Source organism: Gorilla gorilla, chromosome 18 (genome assembly GCF_029281585.2).
Source record: "Gorilla gorilla gorilla isolate KB3781 chromosome 18, NHGRI_mGorGor1-v2.1_pri, whole genome shotgun sequence".
NCBI lineage: Eukaryota > Metazoa > Chordata > Mammalia > Primates > Hominidae > Gorilla > Gorilla gorilla.
Genome location: NC_073242.2, coordinates 6,524,431 through 6,542,571, shown reverse-complemented (window position 1 = coordinate 6,542,571; position 18,141 = coordinate 6,524,431). Strand labels below are relative to the sequence as shown.

Sequence of the window (18,141 nt, the reverse complement as noted above, 5' to 3'; positions counted from 1 at the left end):
GCCAGGGCAGGAACTCAGGTTTCCTCAGCCCACAAGCCCCCTGGAAAGAACATGACAGGCAGGCCGCATGTGCTTTTGTCAGGTTCCTCCCTGAACCCACCCATGAGCTGCAGGCCTACCTCTCCCTCAGCAGAATCCTGGAGCTACCATTCTCAGCAAGCCTGAGCTCCCTTAGTGCCTGGGAGCTGTCAGTCTGGGAGGCTTCATGGAGGAAGCGAGACTTGGGTCAGGGAGGGCAGTGACTAAGGGGCACTTTGGAAGGGCCCAGTAAGGGCTGGGGTGCGGAGACCCAGGGGTGGTGGCATCAGAGCTGAGCCTCAAAGGACCCAGAAGCCTGGAATGTTTAAAACCTGCCCATTATGGGGTCTAGCGAACAGCTTCTTTTATTCTTGTTTGAAAGTATTTTTCTGCTTACAAAAGTAACTTATACTTGATCTAAAAAAAAAAAAAAAGAAAAGAAAGAAATTACACAATGTTGAAAGCAAAGATTCACCCATTTGGCCCCAGAAGCCCTGCGGACAGAGAAGAGCCTATGGCTGGGTTGGTGGCCTGGGAGGATGCGCCTGTTGTCAAGGTTACAGGGACTTGCCGGGCGCCACAGAGCAGGGGGCAGAGTTCTCCCCGGCAGCCTCAGGAGGCCCCGCTGCTAATCCACTGTCTTCTGTTCTGTCTGTGCCTGCGAGAGAAGAGGGTGGATCAGGCTGGTGTCAATGGAGACGGGAGGGCTCAGCTTGGCTGTTGGGGGTCTACCAGGCCTCACTATCACCCCAACCAGTGGATGCTCCAGGGCCAGAAGCCTCTGCCTGACTGAGAAGTGACTGCCACTCAGGGACGCTGCTCCCAAGGCCACCAGGCCAGGGCCACAAAAGCTGCTAAAGTCATTTCCAGGAAGCTTGAGGCCAAGTTTGTGCTGAGCACTGGGAAGCCGCACCCATCGCCTCTGCTGGACCTGGGGTGGGGGTGGAAGGATGGAGGAGTTGGCAGGTGGGGGTGGTCGATGCCTGAGGGTGATTGCCTGTGGGACCCCTGGCGCCTGATGGAGCCCTGCTCTGCCTTTCATCTGGCGAAGATGGCTGTGCTCCAATTCTCACAAAGGCACCATGGCCCCAGGCCTAGATGGATCCCAGCAGTGAGCAGGAGTCTCAAAGGGGCTGGGAAGACCTTGAGATGGTCTCATTCCACAGAGCTCAGGTGTAACAGACCCTGAGCCAGACTCCAACCCCCTCTGCCCTCTGCAGGGACCTCCTGGTGGCCTCAGGGTGGCGACTTCACTCCTCTGAGCCCTGCCTCCCACAGGCCATGGGGACTGCATCCTCTGCCCAGGGTTGGCAGGAGAAGCCAGGGGGACACACAGAGGCTCTCAGAGCAGGACTGGATGGTGGGGGCTTCGCAGTGAGAGCCAGGCACTTCCACCGGCTCTGGGAGGACGGGGTCCCTCTGAGTCCCAGAGCACTGCTCACACCAGGCCTGAGACTCCAGCAGAGGGATGGAGGCCGAGGGGTCCATTAGGTTCCTTGAAAGCTCCAAGCCTGTGGCTGCGGACACCACCATCTCAGGCATTCTGGGGTCTCAGCTCCAGGGAGGCTGTGGGGCTGTGACCCTCTGTGACCTCAGGCCACTCACCCCTCAATTTCCATCAGTGAGGCAGGGTCCCTGCACGGCCAGCAAACCGAAGGAACCCTAAGAGCACCCCGTTTTCTCACAATGGGCTGCCAGGCTGAGTACCCTGGCTGACCCCAGGGGCCACCTGTTCAGAGGTCACAAGCCAAGGCCACCTGCTACGACTTTTCTTCTTCTCAGGGCATGGCAGAGCCCACTCCCAGTTGGGAAGAAACCCCAACTCATCTTCTTCCCACCCACTGGGCAGCCCCCTGCCCCATCTCCCTGGAACTTCCAGTTCAAAAGGTGTACCCAGCCCATTTCCTCTGCTGCCTAGGGCCCTGCCCCCACCGCTGCCTGCCCTGGTAGAGCCCAGAGGCAGGACCTGCTGTGGGGCCAGGAGGGGACCTGTCCTCCTGCAGGGGACAGCAGGGCAGGGCCTGGGCCACCTCAGGGAGAGCTGGGTGCAGGGAAAGGGGCAGCCCTGCTCTCATCCCATCTCTGCTACCATGGCCCACCTGACTATGTTCCCCAAGTCTAGCTGAAAGGTCTAGTACACAGCAGGGGCAGAGCCAAGGGCCCTGGGGAGTGGGAGCAGGGACTGAAGATGCTCAGTGCCTCCATCCATCCCATCACTTCCACAGTAAAGCACAGGGAATGAACCTGCCCCATCACCTCCAGCCAGCCCGCAGCAGCTAGGGCCACACCCCCAGCCCCACTCTCCCATGGGACCTGTGAGCCCTGAGCTGTATCTCCCCGGAGGCTTGGTGGGGGGTGATTGTGCAGAGGAGGTAGGGAGAGCAGGGGCAGTCCCGGAGAGCCAGGCTGAGGTCACTGCCTAAGTCTGCTGAGAGTCTCATCCTGCGTGCCTCGAGTCTCCAGAGCCCAGCCTGCACACAGCTGCTGTTCAGTGGATGTTACTAAGTGACTGAACGGTGAGCAAGACAAAAGAAGCTCTCTAGAACATATGGAAAGGTGACCCATCAAGCCCCTGGTCTTAGAGACCCTCATCGAGCAGCTGCGAGCCAAGACCTTGAAGTTGACGGCAGCTGCCTGTGGGCCCCGCCGCACCCTCAGACCCTCCCTTGTGAAGGAGCCAGTGGGCAGCTCATTCCAGAGTGGGGAACAGACGCAGAGAGGCACAGCCGCTCAGAGGCAGAGGTGGAGGTAGGGGGATGCCCAGGCCTGTGCCCTAACCCCTGTGCCACTGCTCTCCACACGTGGTCAAAGTCAGGGAACGAGGACCCGCACCACAGGGAGAAGCGCCTGACGGAGTCAGCGCGGCTGTGGGGGCCACCCTGGGAGGTGCCGAGCTGTCCTGGGGGGCCGCTGTGGAGCCTCACCTGGGTCCTGCCTGCTCCGTTTCTGCTCAGGCTCCTGAGGGGCTGCCTCAATGGCCCGCTGGGCCTCGGGGTGGGTCTGGAGGAGGGCCTTGGCAAGGGTGGCGGGGCCGGGCACCCCTAGGGACATGACACAGTGCACGCCCTTGCGCTTGGCCCCCGCCACCTTGGTGCTGTCTTTGGAGGCTGTGAGCAGGACCAGTTTGGAGAACTTTCTGGGCTTCCTGGGGGCTGCCGGGATGACTTCTGTGCCTGGCTTGGGGGATGGCTCCTGGCTGGCCTTCACACTCTCACCCTCCTGCTCGCTGGGCTCGGGCAGGGGCATCCCGGGACCCAGGGCCTGTCCCTCAGGCCACACTCAGCCCCCAGCAGGTGGATTTCTCCTACTCCCAGGCAAGGAACCTGGAGTCCAGCGGTTCCGTCCTAAGGAAGGAAGCAAAATCCTGTCAGTGGTGGAAGCCCTTAGCGGGGCTCTAGACGTGGATCTGGGAGGGAGGTGGGGCAGATGGGGCTGCCTCACTGCTCGCTGGGGCCAAGACTGGCAGGGGGCCTGATGGAACTAGGCTTCTGCTCTGCCAGTTCCTCTCCTGGCAGCCTTGGGTACGTCACCCCCATCCAACCCCACTTTCCCCATCTGGAAAATGTGCACAATAAACACCCTCCACAAGGGGCCATCAGAGTGACTAATGGACTAAGAGCTCAGCCACTACCAATGGGCCTCTCACATGCTGAGCACGGACGAAGGGTTTCCACCCTGAGGACTGTTTCCAGTCCCCCCTCCCACCCCTGTTACAACAGCAGGCTGTTCTTATGGACCCAGTCACAGTTGAGGACACTGAGACATGCCAGGGTGATCCACACAGCCACAGAGTGGCAGAGATGGAGTGGACACAGAGCCCATGACCACACAGCATCTGGTGTACTTTGTCCATGTTAACAGACATCAGTGTCCCTGGGCACCAAGCATCAGAGCTAAACACTCTGGGGACATTAGCTCAGTTTGTGTTGTCACAGGGAGCATGGGCCAGGCACCTGCCAGCACTTTGCAGACCACAGCACTGCAGCTGGCCCCGGCAGGTGGGACAACCAGATCCAGCCGCATCCCCGTCTGAAGGCCCACATGCTCCTCCGCTCGTTGGTTCTTTTTGTGTTTGTTTTGGAGACGGAGTCTCGCTCTGTCGCCCAGGCTGGAGTGCAGTGGCACGATCTTGGCTCACTGCAAACTCCGCCTCCCGGGTTCACTCCATTCTCCTGCCTCAGCCTCTCCGAGTAGCTGGGACTACAGGCGCCCGCCACCACGCCCGGCTAATTTTTTGTATTTTTATTAGAGACGGGGTTTCACCGTGGTCTCGATCTCCTGACCTCATGATCTGCCCGCCTCGGCCTCCCAAAGTGCTGGGATTACAAGCGTGAGCCACCGCGCCCGGCCACGCCCGCTGGTTCTCACACCAACCTTGCGTCTGAGCTAGTGCTGGCGCTGCCCTGGCTGGGTGGGGACAGCGATGTGGAGATGTCGTGGATCCCACGGTCACTGAGGACTCCTTGGCTTCTGGCCTGGAGAAGCAGAAAGGATGGGTTGTAACCCTGTAGGGGCAAGTGCCGGGCCACCCCACACTGGTGCTGCAGCACCTCAGGACTGGGGCTCCAGGCCAGTGTGGGGTGGCCTTTCTGTCTTTTGGGGGGGCGACTTCGTGGTGGGCAGACGATGGGGTCTTTCCCAGCTTACAGTTTTTGCCTAGACACAAGACTGCAGCCTGGGCAGCCACCGAGCCCCCTGTCCAGGACCCAGGCAGGACAAGGCCCAGAGACACCCACTTTCCCCTCGGGCAGATTCCCCAACCTGGGCTTGAGGTTCTCATGGTTTCCTTGGACCCCTCCCAATGCGTCTGGCCTGAGGGGTCCATGCCCAGCACCCTGGCGCTTTTTCTAAGACCCTATTGTCCATGAGAGGGGCCTAAGGATGCAGGGCTGGAGTACAGGGTTGGGGGCCTTGTCCTGAGAGCTTCCCTCTGTAGTCCTCTGACCACTAAACAAAAGCAGATGTGAAGCCCCCACCCCAGGGGCACCTTCTCGAGGGGGTGGGCACTTGAAGAAATGCGCCAGGCGGCGACTCACATGACTGCAGAGTACCGCAGGGATCGGGGTCGCGTTATCCGTCCGCCTCCGGACAAGCCAACCCCTGTTCCTCCCGTGCGGCCCTTCTGGCTCTGCTCATCTGCCTCACAGGGCGATGTGGGGATGCCGGGGACCTGGGGGCCACTCTGGGGCGGTAAAGGGTTACGGGAGGCCCCAACCACATAGCGCCCTGCTTCACACGCTGATTGGCTACGGCGCACGTCCCTCTGGCGGCCGATCTCCCCATGCCTCCCAACTCCGCAGCATGAGTGGGCGGTCCGGGCAGGAATAAATGCCAGGTTCCCTGACCCCACATCCGAGTCCACCCCGGGTCCTCTAGCGCCTCCCGCCGTGTCGGTTCTGCCACTGCAGCGCTCCCAGACTCCAAAAAAGATGCAGCCTCTTGCATACACAGCGTGCAAATTCCTGCAAGATACAGCAGTTGGTCCCCACAAGGCTGGCAGGGACCCAGACCTAGCAACCTCCTCCAGGCCGGCGGCCATTCCCCGAGACCTCCACACTCACTCTGACCCCCAGACTGCACGCCTTCTTATATTAGGTTAGTGCAAAAGTAACTGCGGTTTTGCCATTGCTTTCAATGAGAAAACCGCAATTAATTTTCACCAACCTAATATTTGGCACCTGAGGCACCTCCTTGCCATTCCATAGTCCCAGCCCTGCAGCCAGGCCAACTCTGAGCTGTACAAAAGGGCCCCAAAGGGGCCGGGCGCGGTGGCTCACGCCTGTAATCCCAGCACTTTGGGAGGCCGAGGCGGGCGGATCACAAGGTCAGGAGATCGAGACCATCCTGGCTAACATGTTGAAACCCCGTCTCTACTAAAAATACAAAAAATTAGCCCGGCGTGGTGGCGGGCGCCTGTAGTCCCAGCTACTCGGGAGGCTGAGGCAGGAGAATGGCGTGAACCTGGGAGGCGGAGCTTGCAGTGAGCCGAGATCCTGCCACTGCACTCCAGCCTGGGCGACAGAGCGAGACTCCGTCTCAGAAAAAAAAAAAAAAAGAAGAAGAAGAAAAGAAAAGGGCCCCAAAGTGACGTCAGCCCCATCTTAAATTCACACCCCATAGTAAACGAACAAGACAGACCTAAACTATTGACTAATTCTCCAAAGCGAAAAGTCAGGAAAATAAAAAAATCTCGTTAAGTTGTAACAAGAAGGGAATCGTGAAATACGTAAATTGGGCTCTTTCATGTTGTGAAATATATATTTGGTGTTTGACCCTCTCTCCCAGTACATAATTCCTAAAATTCCTGGAATCTCCAAAATGATGTCTTTTTGTATGCTTAGGCACTGACTGGTGGCTGGCAGCCCCTGGGCTGCTTCAGTGGGGCTGGTCACCAGAAAGACCAAGGCAGGGTTAGAGGGTTGGGACTTTCAGCCCCACCTCCAAACTCCAGGAAAGGGAGAGGGCCTGAAGGTTAAGTTCATCACCAATGGCCTATGGTTCAATCATGCCTATGTAATGAAGCCTCCATAAAAACCCAAAAGGAGAGGGTTCCGAGAGCTTCCAGGAACACATGGAGTCCTTGGAGGGGTGTGTGGGAGTTGGGAGTGGGTGGGAATGGAAACTGAGCCCCTCCCATACGTGCTGCTGCGTTTATATGTGTGTATAAATATATAAATAAAATATATGTATATATGTGACATATATAATATATATTATATACGATATATGACATATATACATATATTATATGGTATATATATGACATATATATGTATATGACATATATATGTCACATATAATATATGTTATATATAATATATATGTCATATATAATATATATGTTATATATAATATATATATTTAAAATATATATAAATTTTAGTTATTTTATTTTTTGAGACAGAATCTGGTTCTGTCACCAGGCTGGAGTGCAGTGGCGTGATCTCGGATCACTGCAACCTCCACCTCCTGGGTTCAAGTGATCCTCCTGCCTCAGCCTCCTACATAGCTGGGACTACAGGCGTGTGCCACCGTGCCCTCCTAATTTTTATATTTTTAGTAGATACGGGGTTTCACCATGTTGGCCAGGATGGTCTCGATCTGTTGACCTCCTGATCCACCCGCCTCAGCCTCCCAAAGTGCTGGGATTACAGGCATGAGCCACTATGCCCAGCTGCATTTATATTTTCATCTGTGTCCTTTATAATAAAATGGTAAATGTAGATAAATTGTTTTTTTTTTTTTTTTTGAGATGGAGTCTTGTTCTGTCTCCCAGGCTGGAGTGCAGTGGTGTGATCTTGGCTCACTGCAACTTCTGCCTCCTGGGTTCAAGATATTCTCCTGTCTCAGCCTCACAAATAGCTGGGATTACTGGTGTGCACCACCATGCCTGGCTAATTTTTTGTATTTTTAGTAGAGATGGGGTTTCACCATGTTGGCCAAGCTGGTCTCGAACTCCTGACCTCAGGTATCCACCCGCCTCAGCCTCCCAAAGTGCTGGGATTACAGGCATGAGCTACTACACCTGGCCTGTAAATAGTTTGTTTTTTTGAGATGAAGTCTCACTCTTGTCACCCAGGCTGGAGTGCAATGTCGCAATCTCAGCTCACTGCAACCTCCACCTCCCAGGTTCAAGCAATTCTCCTGCCTCAGCCTCCCGAGTAGCTGGGATTACAAGCGCCGGCCACTACACCCAGCTAATCTTTGTATTTTCAGTTGAGACAGGGTTTCACCATGTTGGCAAGGCTGGTCTCGAACTCCCAACCTCAAGTGATCCACCGGCCTCAGCCTCCCAAAGTGCTGGGATTACAGGCATGAGCCACCGTGCCTGGCATTGTTTCCTTGAGTTCTTTGGGCCGCTCTAGGAAATGATTTAACCCAAGGAAGGGGTCATAGCAACCTGAGATTGCAGCTGGCTGGTCAGAAGCATGAGCAAGGCGGGAGGATCACTTAAGCCCAGGAGTTCCAGACCAGCCTGGGCAACATAGCGAGACATCATCACTATAAAAAATAAATTAATTAATTAAATAAAATAAAAGAGAGAGGTCAGGCGCGGTGGCTCACGCCTATAATCCCAGCACTTTGGGAGGCAAGGCGGGTGGATCACGAGGTCAGGAGATCGAGACCATCCTGGCTAACACGGTGAAACCCCATCTCTACTAAAAATACAAAAAAATTAGCCGGGCGTGGTGGCGGGCGCCTGTAGTCCCAGCTACTCGGGAGGCTGAGGCAAGAGAATGGGGTGAACCTGGGAGGCGGAGCTTGCAGTGAGCCGAGATTGAGCCACCGCACTCCAGCCTGGGCGATAGGGCAAGACTCCATCTCAAAAAATAAATAAATAAAATAAAAATAAAATAAAAGAGAGAGAGAGAGAACCCTGCCACTCTGGTCCTCCTGCCTGCGCCTGGCACAGAAGTGATCTGCCCAGAGCCACGTCCTTGGTCCTTGACCTGGGACCTGAGTCAGGAAAAAAAGTCCTATTATGTTAACCCTGACCTCTATTACTGCTACCCAACAACCTCCCTTCCCAGTGTCCCCATCACTCCACTCTGTCCCTGGGGAGGTGGAGGCCTGGTCCAGAGCCAATGGCCTTGGGCAGCAGATGCTTGAAGTCAGAAATGCCAGTTACAAAGAAAACTGATCCTCAGAGCTGAGGTCCTGCCTTAGAAGCCAGTGGTCGGGATTATAACCCAGATAACAAAATAAATATCCATGAGTCCAAGCTGATATAAATAACTGAATACATAAATGTTGGAGAAGGGACAAATCTTCCTTAAGAGGAATTCTAAACAGTATGTGCGGACACTTCCCCCTCCAGGAAATGGAGCTTAAGTCCCCTCCCTTGATTGTTGGCTGGGCTTAGTGCATTTCCAAAGATGACAATCTGGGCTGGGCGAGGTGGCTGACGTTTGTAATTCCAGAACTCTGGGGGGTTGAGGTGGGTGGATTACTTGAGGTCAAGAGGTCAAGATCAGCCTGGCTAACATGGCTAAACTCCGTCTCCAGTAAAAATATAAAAATTAGTCAGGCATGGCTGGGCGCAGTGGCTCATGCCTGTAATCCCAGCACTTTGGGAGGCTGAGGCAGATGGATCACAAGGTCAGAAGTTCGAGACAACCTGGCCAACATGGAGAAACCTCGTCTCTACTAAAAATACAAAAAAAAAAAATTGGCCAGGTGTGGTGGCAGGCACCTGTAATCCCAGCTACTCGGGAGGCTGAGGCAGGAGAATCGCTTGAAATCAGAAGGTGGAGATTGCAGTGAGCCAAGATCGCGCCACTGCACTCCAGCCTGGGCAACAAGAGCAAAACATTGTCTCAAAAAAAAAAAAAAAAAAAAAAAAATTAGGCATGGTGCTGCGCACCTAGTAATCCCAGCTACTCAGGAGGCAGACACAGAAGAACTGCTTTAACCTGGGAGGCAGAGGTTGCAGTGGGCCAAGATCTCGCCACTGCACTCCAGCCTGGGCAACAGAGCGAGACTCCAACTCAGAAAAACCAAAAAACAACAAAAACAAAAAAAACAAAAACAAAAAAACACACACACGCACACAAAAATGAATGTGGGATCAGATCCCAGATTATACCCCCGAACACAAAAAGGGCATTAGTGAAAACAGATGAAATCCAAATAAAGTCTATAGGTTAGTTATCTTTTTTCTTTTTTTGAGAGACAGGGTCTTGGTATATTGCTTGGAGTGCAGTGATACAACCATGGCTCATTGTAACCTCACACTCATGGGCTCAAAGTGATCCTCCCACCTCAGCTTCCCAAGTAGCTGAGACTACAGACACGCACCACTACGCCTGGCTAATTATCGTATTTTTAATAGAGACAGGGTTTCACCATGTTGTCCAGACTGGTCTCGAACTCCTGACCTCAAGAGATTTGCTTGCCTTGGCCTCCCAAAGTTCTTGATTACAGGTGTGAGCCACTGTGCCCAGTTCTGTAGTCTTGTACCAACAATAATTTATTATATGAGATGTTAACATGAGGGGAAGCTGGGGGTGGGGAGGATCTATAGGGACTCTGTACTGCCTCTGGGACTTTTCTATAAAGCTAAAATAATTCCAAAATAAAAAGTTTTTTTTAAAGGTAAGTAGCAAGCTGCATTAATATGACCCAAAACATTAACTATTTTATCACAGAAAACCCAGCATAAGCAACTTTGCTCTTTTTCAGGTGTTTTTTTTTTTTTTTTAATATAGTCTTTTCTAGTGCTTTTTCTTTAAAAGTAAAGGTTGGCCGGGCGCAGTGGCTCATGCCTCCAATCCCAGCACTTTGGGAGGCTAAGGCGGTTGGATCACAGGGTCAGGAGATCGAGACCATCCTGGCTAACACGGTGAAACCCCGTCTCTACTAAAAATACAAAAAATTAGCCGGGCATGGTGGCGGGCGCCTGTAGTCCCAGCTACTCGGGAGGCTGAGGCAAGAGAATGGCGTGAACCCGGGAGGCGGAGCTTGCAGTGAGCCGAGATCGCGCCACTGTATTCCAAGCTGTGTGACAGAGCGAGACTCCGTCTCAAAAAAAAAAAAAAAAAGTAAAGGTTAGAACAGATTGAAAAATGACTGTATACACATGTATACACACACACAAACAACAACAACAGCAACAAAAAAAAACACCAAATTTTGAGCAAAATGGCCCTGACAAAGGTTGCCTGGTAGGAACCGTGTTTTATGAATCATTTTCATGTGTTCTGGAAAAACACAAGTGATACTTTTCTGAATATCAAATTTCAGTTAATCATAGTGTTTAATACCTCATTTTCAAAAATGACAAATATTTCTTTTCTACAATTAGTCCCATGCACACCTCCTAAGTAGTGCAATAGTAAATTTGCTTCAATGACTTTTTAACTTAAAAAGTTACTTCTGCTCTTAAAAACCATGATATTTGCTCTAGCTCATGAAGCTGCAGAGAAATAGTTCTACAGAATCTCAGAGAAGTGAAGGTTATGAAGATCTCATACTCTCCATTTGGAGGACAAGGTAGCCAAGAAGAAGCCAGTCCTGGGACTTCCTCCAGGATAAGAGGCTTAGCTGGTCAAGCTGGTCAGCCCACAGGACTGGAGCACCTACTGGGCTTCAGGTTCCCCAAGAAGATCATGACATTGTTGAAAGAAATTAAAGAAGCCCTAAACAAATTGAAAGACATCCCATGTTCATGGATTTGAAAACTTGATATTGTTAAGATGACAACACTTCTGACATTGATCTATAGATTCTTAATTCCAGCTGGCTTTTTTTTTTTTTTTTTGGAGAAACTGACAAGCTGGTCCTAAAATTCATATGAAAATTCAAGGAACCCAGAATAGCAAAAACAATCTTGAAAAAAAAAAAACTTGCAGGATGGACACATCTCTATCTCAAAATATATTATCACAAAGCTACAGTAATCAATACAATGTGGTACTGGCATAAAGACCGACACAGGCTGGGCACAGTGGCTCATGCCTGTAATCCCAGCACTTTGGGAGGCCGAGGTGGGTGGGTTGCCTGAACTCGCGAGTTTGAGACCAGCGTGAGCAACATGGTGAAACTCCATCTCTACTAAAAATACAAAAAATTAGCTGAGTGTGGCGGCATGCAACTATAGTCACAGCTACTTGGAAGGCTGAGGCAGGAGAATTGCTAGAACCCGGGAGGCGGAGGTTGCAGTGAGCCGAGATCGTGCCACTACACTCCAGCCTGGGCAACAGAGCGAGACTCCACCTCTTAAAAAACAAACAAACAAACAGACAAACAAAACACAGACACAGAGACCAACAGAATAGAACTGAGAGTCCAGAAATACACTCTTACATATATGGTGAACTGATTTTCAGCAAAGGTGGCAAGACAGTTCTGTGGAGGGAAAATAGTCTTAACGACAAATGTTGGGCCAGGCGTGGTGGCTCATGCTTGTAATTCCAGTACTTTGGGAGGGTGATGTAGGAGGATCGTTTGAGCCCAGGAGTTCCAGACCAGCCTAGGCAATATAGTGAGATCCCATCTCTACAAAAAATATTATTAACCAGGGTGGTGGGGCACATATGTAGTTCCAGCAACTTGGGAGGCTGAGGTGGGAGCGTTGCTTGAGCCTGGGAGGTCAAGGCTGCAGTAAGCTATGATTGTGCTGCTGTACTCCAGCCTGGGTGACAGAGCAAGACTCTGTCTCAAAAAAAAAAAAATAATAATAATAAAAACAAACATTAAATGCTAGGACCACTGAATATCCAATACAAAAGAATGAAGTTGTATGCTTTCCTCACAGCATATACAAAAATTAACTCTAAATAAATTATATGGCTAGGCATGGTGGCTCATGCCTATAAACCTAGCACTTTGGGAGGCTGAGGTGGGCAGATCTCTTCAGCTCAGGAGTTCAAGTCTAGTCTGGGCAACATGGCGAGACCTCATCTCTACTAAAAATACCAAAAAAAAAAAAAAAAAAAAAAAAAAGCTGGGCATGGTGGTGTGCACCTGTGGTCCCAGCTACTTGGGAAGCTGAGGTGGAAGGATTGCTTAAGCCAGTGGGGCGGAGGTTGCAGTGAGCCGAGATTGCACCACTGCACTCCAGCTTGGGTGACAGAGTGAGATCCTGTCTCAAAACAACGAAAAAACAAAAAATTACAGTTTATTACAAGAGCTACAGTAATAAAACTTTTTTAAAAGAAAAACTAAATTCTCATAACCTTAGATTAGGCAAAGCTTTCTTCAATATAATGAAAGGCACAAACAACCAATGAAGAAATAAACTGGACTTCAACTAAGTTTAAGAGTTTTGTGTTTTAGCCATAAAACTTTTGAAAGTTAAGAGATAACCCATAGAATGGGAAAAAGTGTTTGCAAATCATATATCTGATAAGGGACTTATATCTGGAATTTATAAAGAACTCTTACAACTCAGTAATAAACAAGCAAACAAACAAACAATTTAAAAATGGGCGGCTGGGCATGGTGGCTCACACCTGTAATCCCAGCACTTTGGGAGGCCGAGGCAGGTGGATCACCTGAGGTCGGGAGTTCGAGACCAGCCTGACCAACATGGAGAAACCCTGTCTCTACTAAAAATACAAAGTTAGCCAAGCGTGGTGGCACATGCCTGTAATCCCAGCTACTCAGAAGGCTGAGACAGGAGAATTGCTTGAACCCAGGAGGCGGAGGTTGCGGTAAGCTGAGATTGCACCATTGCACTCCAGCCTGGACAACAAGAGCAAAATCCGCCTCAAAAAAAAAAAAAAAAAAAAAAAAAAAAGGGCAAAGGGGCAGGGCGTGGTGGCTCACGCCTGTAATCCCAGCACTTAGGGAGGCTGAGGCAGGAGGATCACCTGAGGTCAGGAGTTCGAGATCAGCCTAGACAACATAGTGAAACCCTGTCTCTACTAAAAATACAAAAATTATTTTCTTTTTTGAATTGGTGGCATGGTGGAACATGCCTGTAATCCCAGCTACTCAGGAGGCTGCGCAGCATGAGAATTGCTTGAACCCGGGAGGTGGAGGTTTCAGTGAGCCGAGGTGGCGCCACTGCACTGCGCTGCACTGCAGCCTGGGCAACAAAGTGGTACTCCATCAAAAAAAAAATAATAATAACAATAATAATAATAATGGGCAAAGGCTCCAAACAGGCCTTTCTCTAAAGAAGATATACAAATGGCTAATATATGAGAAGATGCTCAACATCATTAGTCACCAGGGAAATGCAAATCAAAACCACAGTGAGATATCACTTCACACCACTAGGATGGACATAATAAAACAAACAAAAAACAGATAATAGCAAGTGTTGGTGAGGATGAGGAGAAACTGGAACCCTCATACACTGCTGAGGGGAATGTAAAATGGTGCAGCCATTTTTGGAAACCAGCCTGGCAGTTCCTCAAAAGGTTAAATGTAGAGTTACCCTATGACCCAGCAATTCCACTACTAGCTATATGCCCGGAAGAAAGGAAAACACATGTCCACATAAAAATGTGTACATGAATGTTACAGTTGCATTATTCACAAAAGCCAAAACGTTTCGATGGATATTTGAAACAGCCCAAATATACATCAATGGATGAATGAATAAGTACAATGTGGTGCATGTATAAAATGGAACATTATTCGGCAGTAAAAAAAATCTATGCTACAACATGAATGAACCTTGAAGAAATTATGCTCGGTAAAAGAAGCCAGACCCAAAAGACCACATATTATATGATTCCATTTACATGAAATTACTTAACAGTCTAGAGAATCTACAGAGTACGAAAATCTATGGAGACAGAACGTAGATTTGTGGTTATCTCGGGATTGGGGTGGGGAAAGGGAGAATGAGAATTGACTACTAGTGGGTATGTGCTTTATGGGGTGATGAAAATGTCCTAAAACGAATTTTCATGAGGGTTGCACAACTTTGTGATCACACTAAAGCCACTGAACTATATATATATATATATATATATATATATTTTTTTTTTTTTTTTTTTTGAGACGGAGTCTTGCTCTGTCGCCCAGGCTGGAGTGCAGTGGCGTGATCTCACTGCAAGCTCCGCCTCCCAGGTTCACGCCATTCTCCTGCCTCAGCCTCCGGAGTAGCTGGGACTACAGGCGCCTGCCACCAGGCCTGGCTAATTTTTTGTATTTTTAGTAGAGACGGGGTTTCACCGTGTTAGCCAGGATGGTCTCGATCTCCTGACCTCGTGATCCGCCCTCCTTGGCCTCCCAAAGTGCTGGGATAACAGGCGTGAGCCACCGCGCCCGGCCGAAACGTACACTTTAAATGGGTAAATTGCACGGTATGTGAATTATCTCAATAAAGTTGTTAAATATTCAGAAAAAGGTAAATTGAGTCTATGAACATATGAACAGCAGTTCCCCAATGTCACTATCCCTAAGAATCACCTGGAGTTTTGTTTTTGTTTTTGTTTTTTAGACGGAGTATCGCTCTTGTCGCCCAGGCTGGAGTGCAGTGGTGCAACCTTGGGTCACTGCAACCTCTGCCTCCCGGGTTCAAGCCTTTCTCCTGTCTCAGCCTCCCAAGTAGCTGGGATTACAGGCATGCACCACCACACCCGGCTAATTTTGCATTTTTAGTTGAGACGGGGTTTCTCCATGTTGGTCAGGCTGGTCTCGAACTCCCGACCTCAGGTGATCCACCCTCCTTGGCCTCCCAAAGTGCTGGGATTACAGGCGTGAGCCACCGCGCCGGCCCCAACTAATTTTTTTTTTTTTTTTTTTTTTAAGTAGAGACGGGGTTGCACCGTGTTAGTCAGAATGGTCTCTATCTCCTGACCTTGTGATCTGCCTGCCTCGGCCTCCCAAAGTGCTAGGATTACAGGCGTGAGCCACCGCGCCCGGCCTGTGTTGCTTTAAGCCACCTTATTTGTTAGGACAGCAACAGGAAACTAATACAAGGTTCAATCCCTCACTGACGATGTTCTGGAAGACAGGACCCCTGCCTGGTGCCTCATGGTGGACCCACAGAATCATCTTCATACGCACGGGAGAGAAACATCACTAATGTCCACCAGCACCGGCATCCTCAACCGCGAGGACAAATCCCTTACCCTCCCAGCAGGTTTCATCTGCGTAACGGAAATAGTGGTGAATTTATCAGGGGATGTTAATAGATGACAGGCAAGGGTGAAGTCATCGCAAAAGTTCCCAGACGATATGGACAGCTGCTCCCCAATAATTACTGCTCCACGCAGTCCACAGCGGGGCTGTTATTGACCCCGACAGGATGACGGGACACTAAGGTGTGCAGTACACGTCCTCACAGGGAGATTTAAAAAACCGGCAGTGACCCCTGCCCCAAGAAGGCCAAGAACTGCTACTCTAAGGTGTGCAGCGCGGAGCTTCCCCACCATGGCAATGTCAGTCACGGCAGCTCCTTCCCCTAATCACCAGGGCTCAGAATCTTTATTTCACTCCTTTACCCAATGCAATTGGCATCAAACGCGGGCTGGGCTGCGCCCAAATGGTCCCAGCTCCCCGGCTCTCTCCTCTCCCAAGAATACCCACACCCAGAGGCCCCGAGTGTCTCCCCCGCCCCAGTTATCTCACGCCTCCAACTCGCTGCCGTCCCTGCAGGGACCTCCCGAGCTGCAACCGTGGGAGGAGGCCGGCGGGGGTTGGGGGGGGCCGGGAAGGCAGCGCTGGGCGCGGCGGACACCGCCAGGGGCCGGCGGGCGAGTGCGGAGCTCCTTCATGTGGGGGTGTTGAGGCTTTGGACAAGGGACTGGAGGGGGTGGGGAAGGAGGGGCGAGAGGCAAAGAGGGAATCGCGGGAAACCCCACAGGAGGCGGCCTGAGCACCAGGACGCGGACCCCTCCTCAGCACCCGCAGCCCTCGGGACCCCTGAGAGAGCCGGGCCGGGGACTCGTCCATGCCGAGGACGCAGGACCCTCCCCGCCCGCCGGGGCCCGTCCTCACCGACGACAGCGGTGCCCTCCCTCTCCGGCGACAGCGCCGCGGCGGGACCCTCAGCCTCCGCGCCAAGGGCCCCAGCCTCAGCTCGCGCTGTTACCTCAAGCCGGGGTCACAGCGCGAGCATGCGCAGCAAGGCCGCGGGTGCCCTGTCTTCTGGCTGGGGCCGCTCCTCCGCGTCTTGCCCGTGCGGCGTAGAGCTGGCGTCCGGCCAATCGGAGGGCGGAGGCGGGGCCAAAATACAGTAAGGGGGCGGGGACACCCGGGATTGAGTGTCGCCGTCAGGGGCGGAGCCTCGGGGGACCTGCGGCCTGGATCCGGGTCGCGGGCGAGGTTCTCCCAGCAGCAGTGGGTTGGGCTTCACTGCGACCCCCGGGCTTCCTCACGGATTTGACTCCGGCTCTCTGCGGGGAAAACTGGAGCATTTGTTTAAAGGTTTTGCTCTCCCCCGTCGCGATACCGAGCGTGCGGAGGGAAGGTGTTTAGGCTCATGGAAGCCACTGCCTTGCTTTAAGCTCTGCATCCTTGACGACGCAGCAGACTCATCCGCGCCATTGGTCCAGCCCTCGTCTATTAGTTTAGCCCCTGCCCATTGGTCCAGCCCTCGCCCATTAGTCCCGCCCTCGCTCTGTAGTTCAGCCCCTGTCCATTCATCCTTTCTCGTTATTGGTCCAGCCCTGGCCCATTGGGCCCACCCGTGCCCACGGGCCCCGCCCTCTCCTTGCCCAACCACGTTCACCGGGCCCAAGGGGTGCCCGGGACACTCGCCATCCTCCAGCCACCCACTGCAGTGGGACTGAGCTGGCTCCGGGCACAGGGAGCTGTGGGGCCCTGGGCGCTGCTTTCCTGGGACACTTGCCTGCAGCGTCCAGAGCGGCCCCGGCACAGCCCCCTAGGCTCACCGCGACTCTCCCAGCCCCTCGGGGTCGCCCCCACTCACCCCGCCACCTTGGTCCCCCTAAGCCTGGCTCCGCGCCCCGCCCCCCTCGCTCTAAAGCGGCCGCAGAATGTGCCACCGCCCCAGGGCTCCAGGGTCCAGGTCGAGATCCTCTGGGGCCTCCCGCACCTTCCGCCTTCTCACGTCCGAATGCCAGCGTCGCTGCACGCCCTTCTTCAGCCCTGCCCCTCCCGGCCCTGGCTCTGCAGGTCTCTGAATCCCACCCTGGACTCCGCTACCAAGGCACCCGCTGCCCCCATCCCACTATCCTATCTCCCCGGGCATTGTCTGGTGTCATTCAAGGCCTTTGTGCTTTTTTTTTTTTTTTTTTTTTAGAAACGAGAATTGCGCTCTATCGCTCAGGCTGGAGTGCAGTGGCGTGATCTCGGCTCGCTGCAACCTCTGCCTCCCGGGTTCAAGCAATTCTCATGCCTCAGCCTACTGAGTAGCCGGGATTATGGGCGCCCGCCACCACGCCCGGCTAATTTTTGTACTTTTAGTAGAGACGGGTTTCGCCATGTTGGCCAGGCTGGTATCGAACTTCTGACCTCAGGTGATCCACCCGCCTCGGCTTCCTAAAGTGCTGGGATTACAAGAGTGAGCCACCGCGCCCAGCTACCTTTGCGCATTTATTTGCTGTTATCTATTAATCATTCACAGACTACTGGTTGTTTTTAACTTGATGATGTTATAAATATCTTTGTATATGAATCTCTGATGTCAAAGATTTTTTTTTTTTTTTTTTTTTTGAGATGGAGTCTCGCTCTGTCGCCCAGGCTGGAGTGCAGTGG

General features: G+C 52.1%; 1 protein-coding gene across 3 annotated transcripts; it reads right to left on the bottom strand.

Annotated features, from left to right (window-relative positions):
• Positions 1 to 357: 357 nt before the first annotated feature.
• Positions 358 to 17,002, bottom strand: FLYWCH2 (FLYWCH family member 2). Of its 3 annotated transcripts, none has more exons than XM_063699964.1 (4): positions 16,514 to 17,002; positions 4,393 to 4,493; positions 2,943 to 3,362; positions 358 to 676 (listed from the first exon to the last, which is right to left on the bottom strand). In XM_063699964.1, the coding sequence occupies exons 3-4, from the start codon at positions 3,262 to 3,264 to the stop codon at positions 576 to 578; spliced, it is 423 nt and encodes a 140-aa protein (XP_063556034.1). In that variant the 5' UTR covers positions 3,265 to 3,362; positions 4,393 to 4,493; positions 16,514 to 17,002; the 3' UTR covers positions 358 to 575. The 3 variants fall into 3 exon arrangements, with proteins under 3 accessions (XP_063556034.1, XP_063556033.1, XP_055221025.1); XM_063699963.1 differs by having other exon boundaries at positions 16,420 to 16,928; XM_055365050.2 differs by lacking the exon at positions 4,393 to 4,493 and having other exon boundaries at positions 16,420 to 16,901.
• Positions 17,003 to 18,141: the final 1,139 nt, after the last annotated feature.

Coding starts and splice junctions, on each gene's coding strand:
- FLYWCH2 (XM_063699964.1), bottom strand. CDS start 3,264: ATGCCCCTGCCCGAGCCCAGCGAGCAGGAGGGTGAGAGTGTGAAGGCC. Junction 677..2,942: donor ACGGAGCAGGCAGGACCCAG/GTGAGGCTCCAC, acceptor CTTCTCTCGCAG/GCACAGACAGAACAGAAGAC.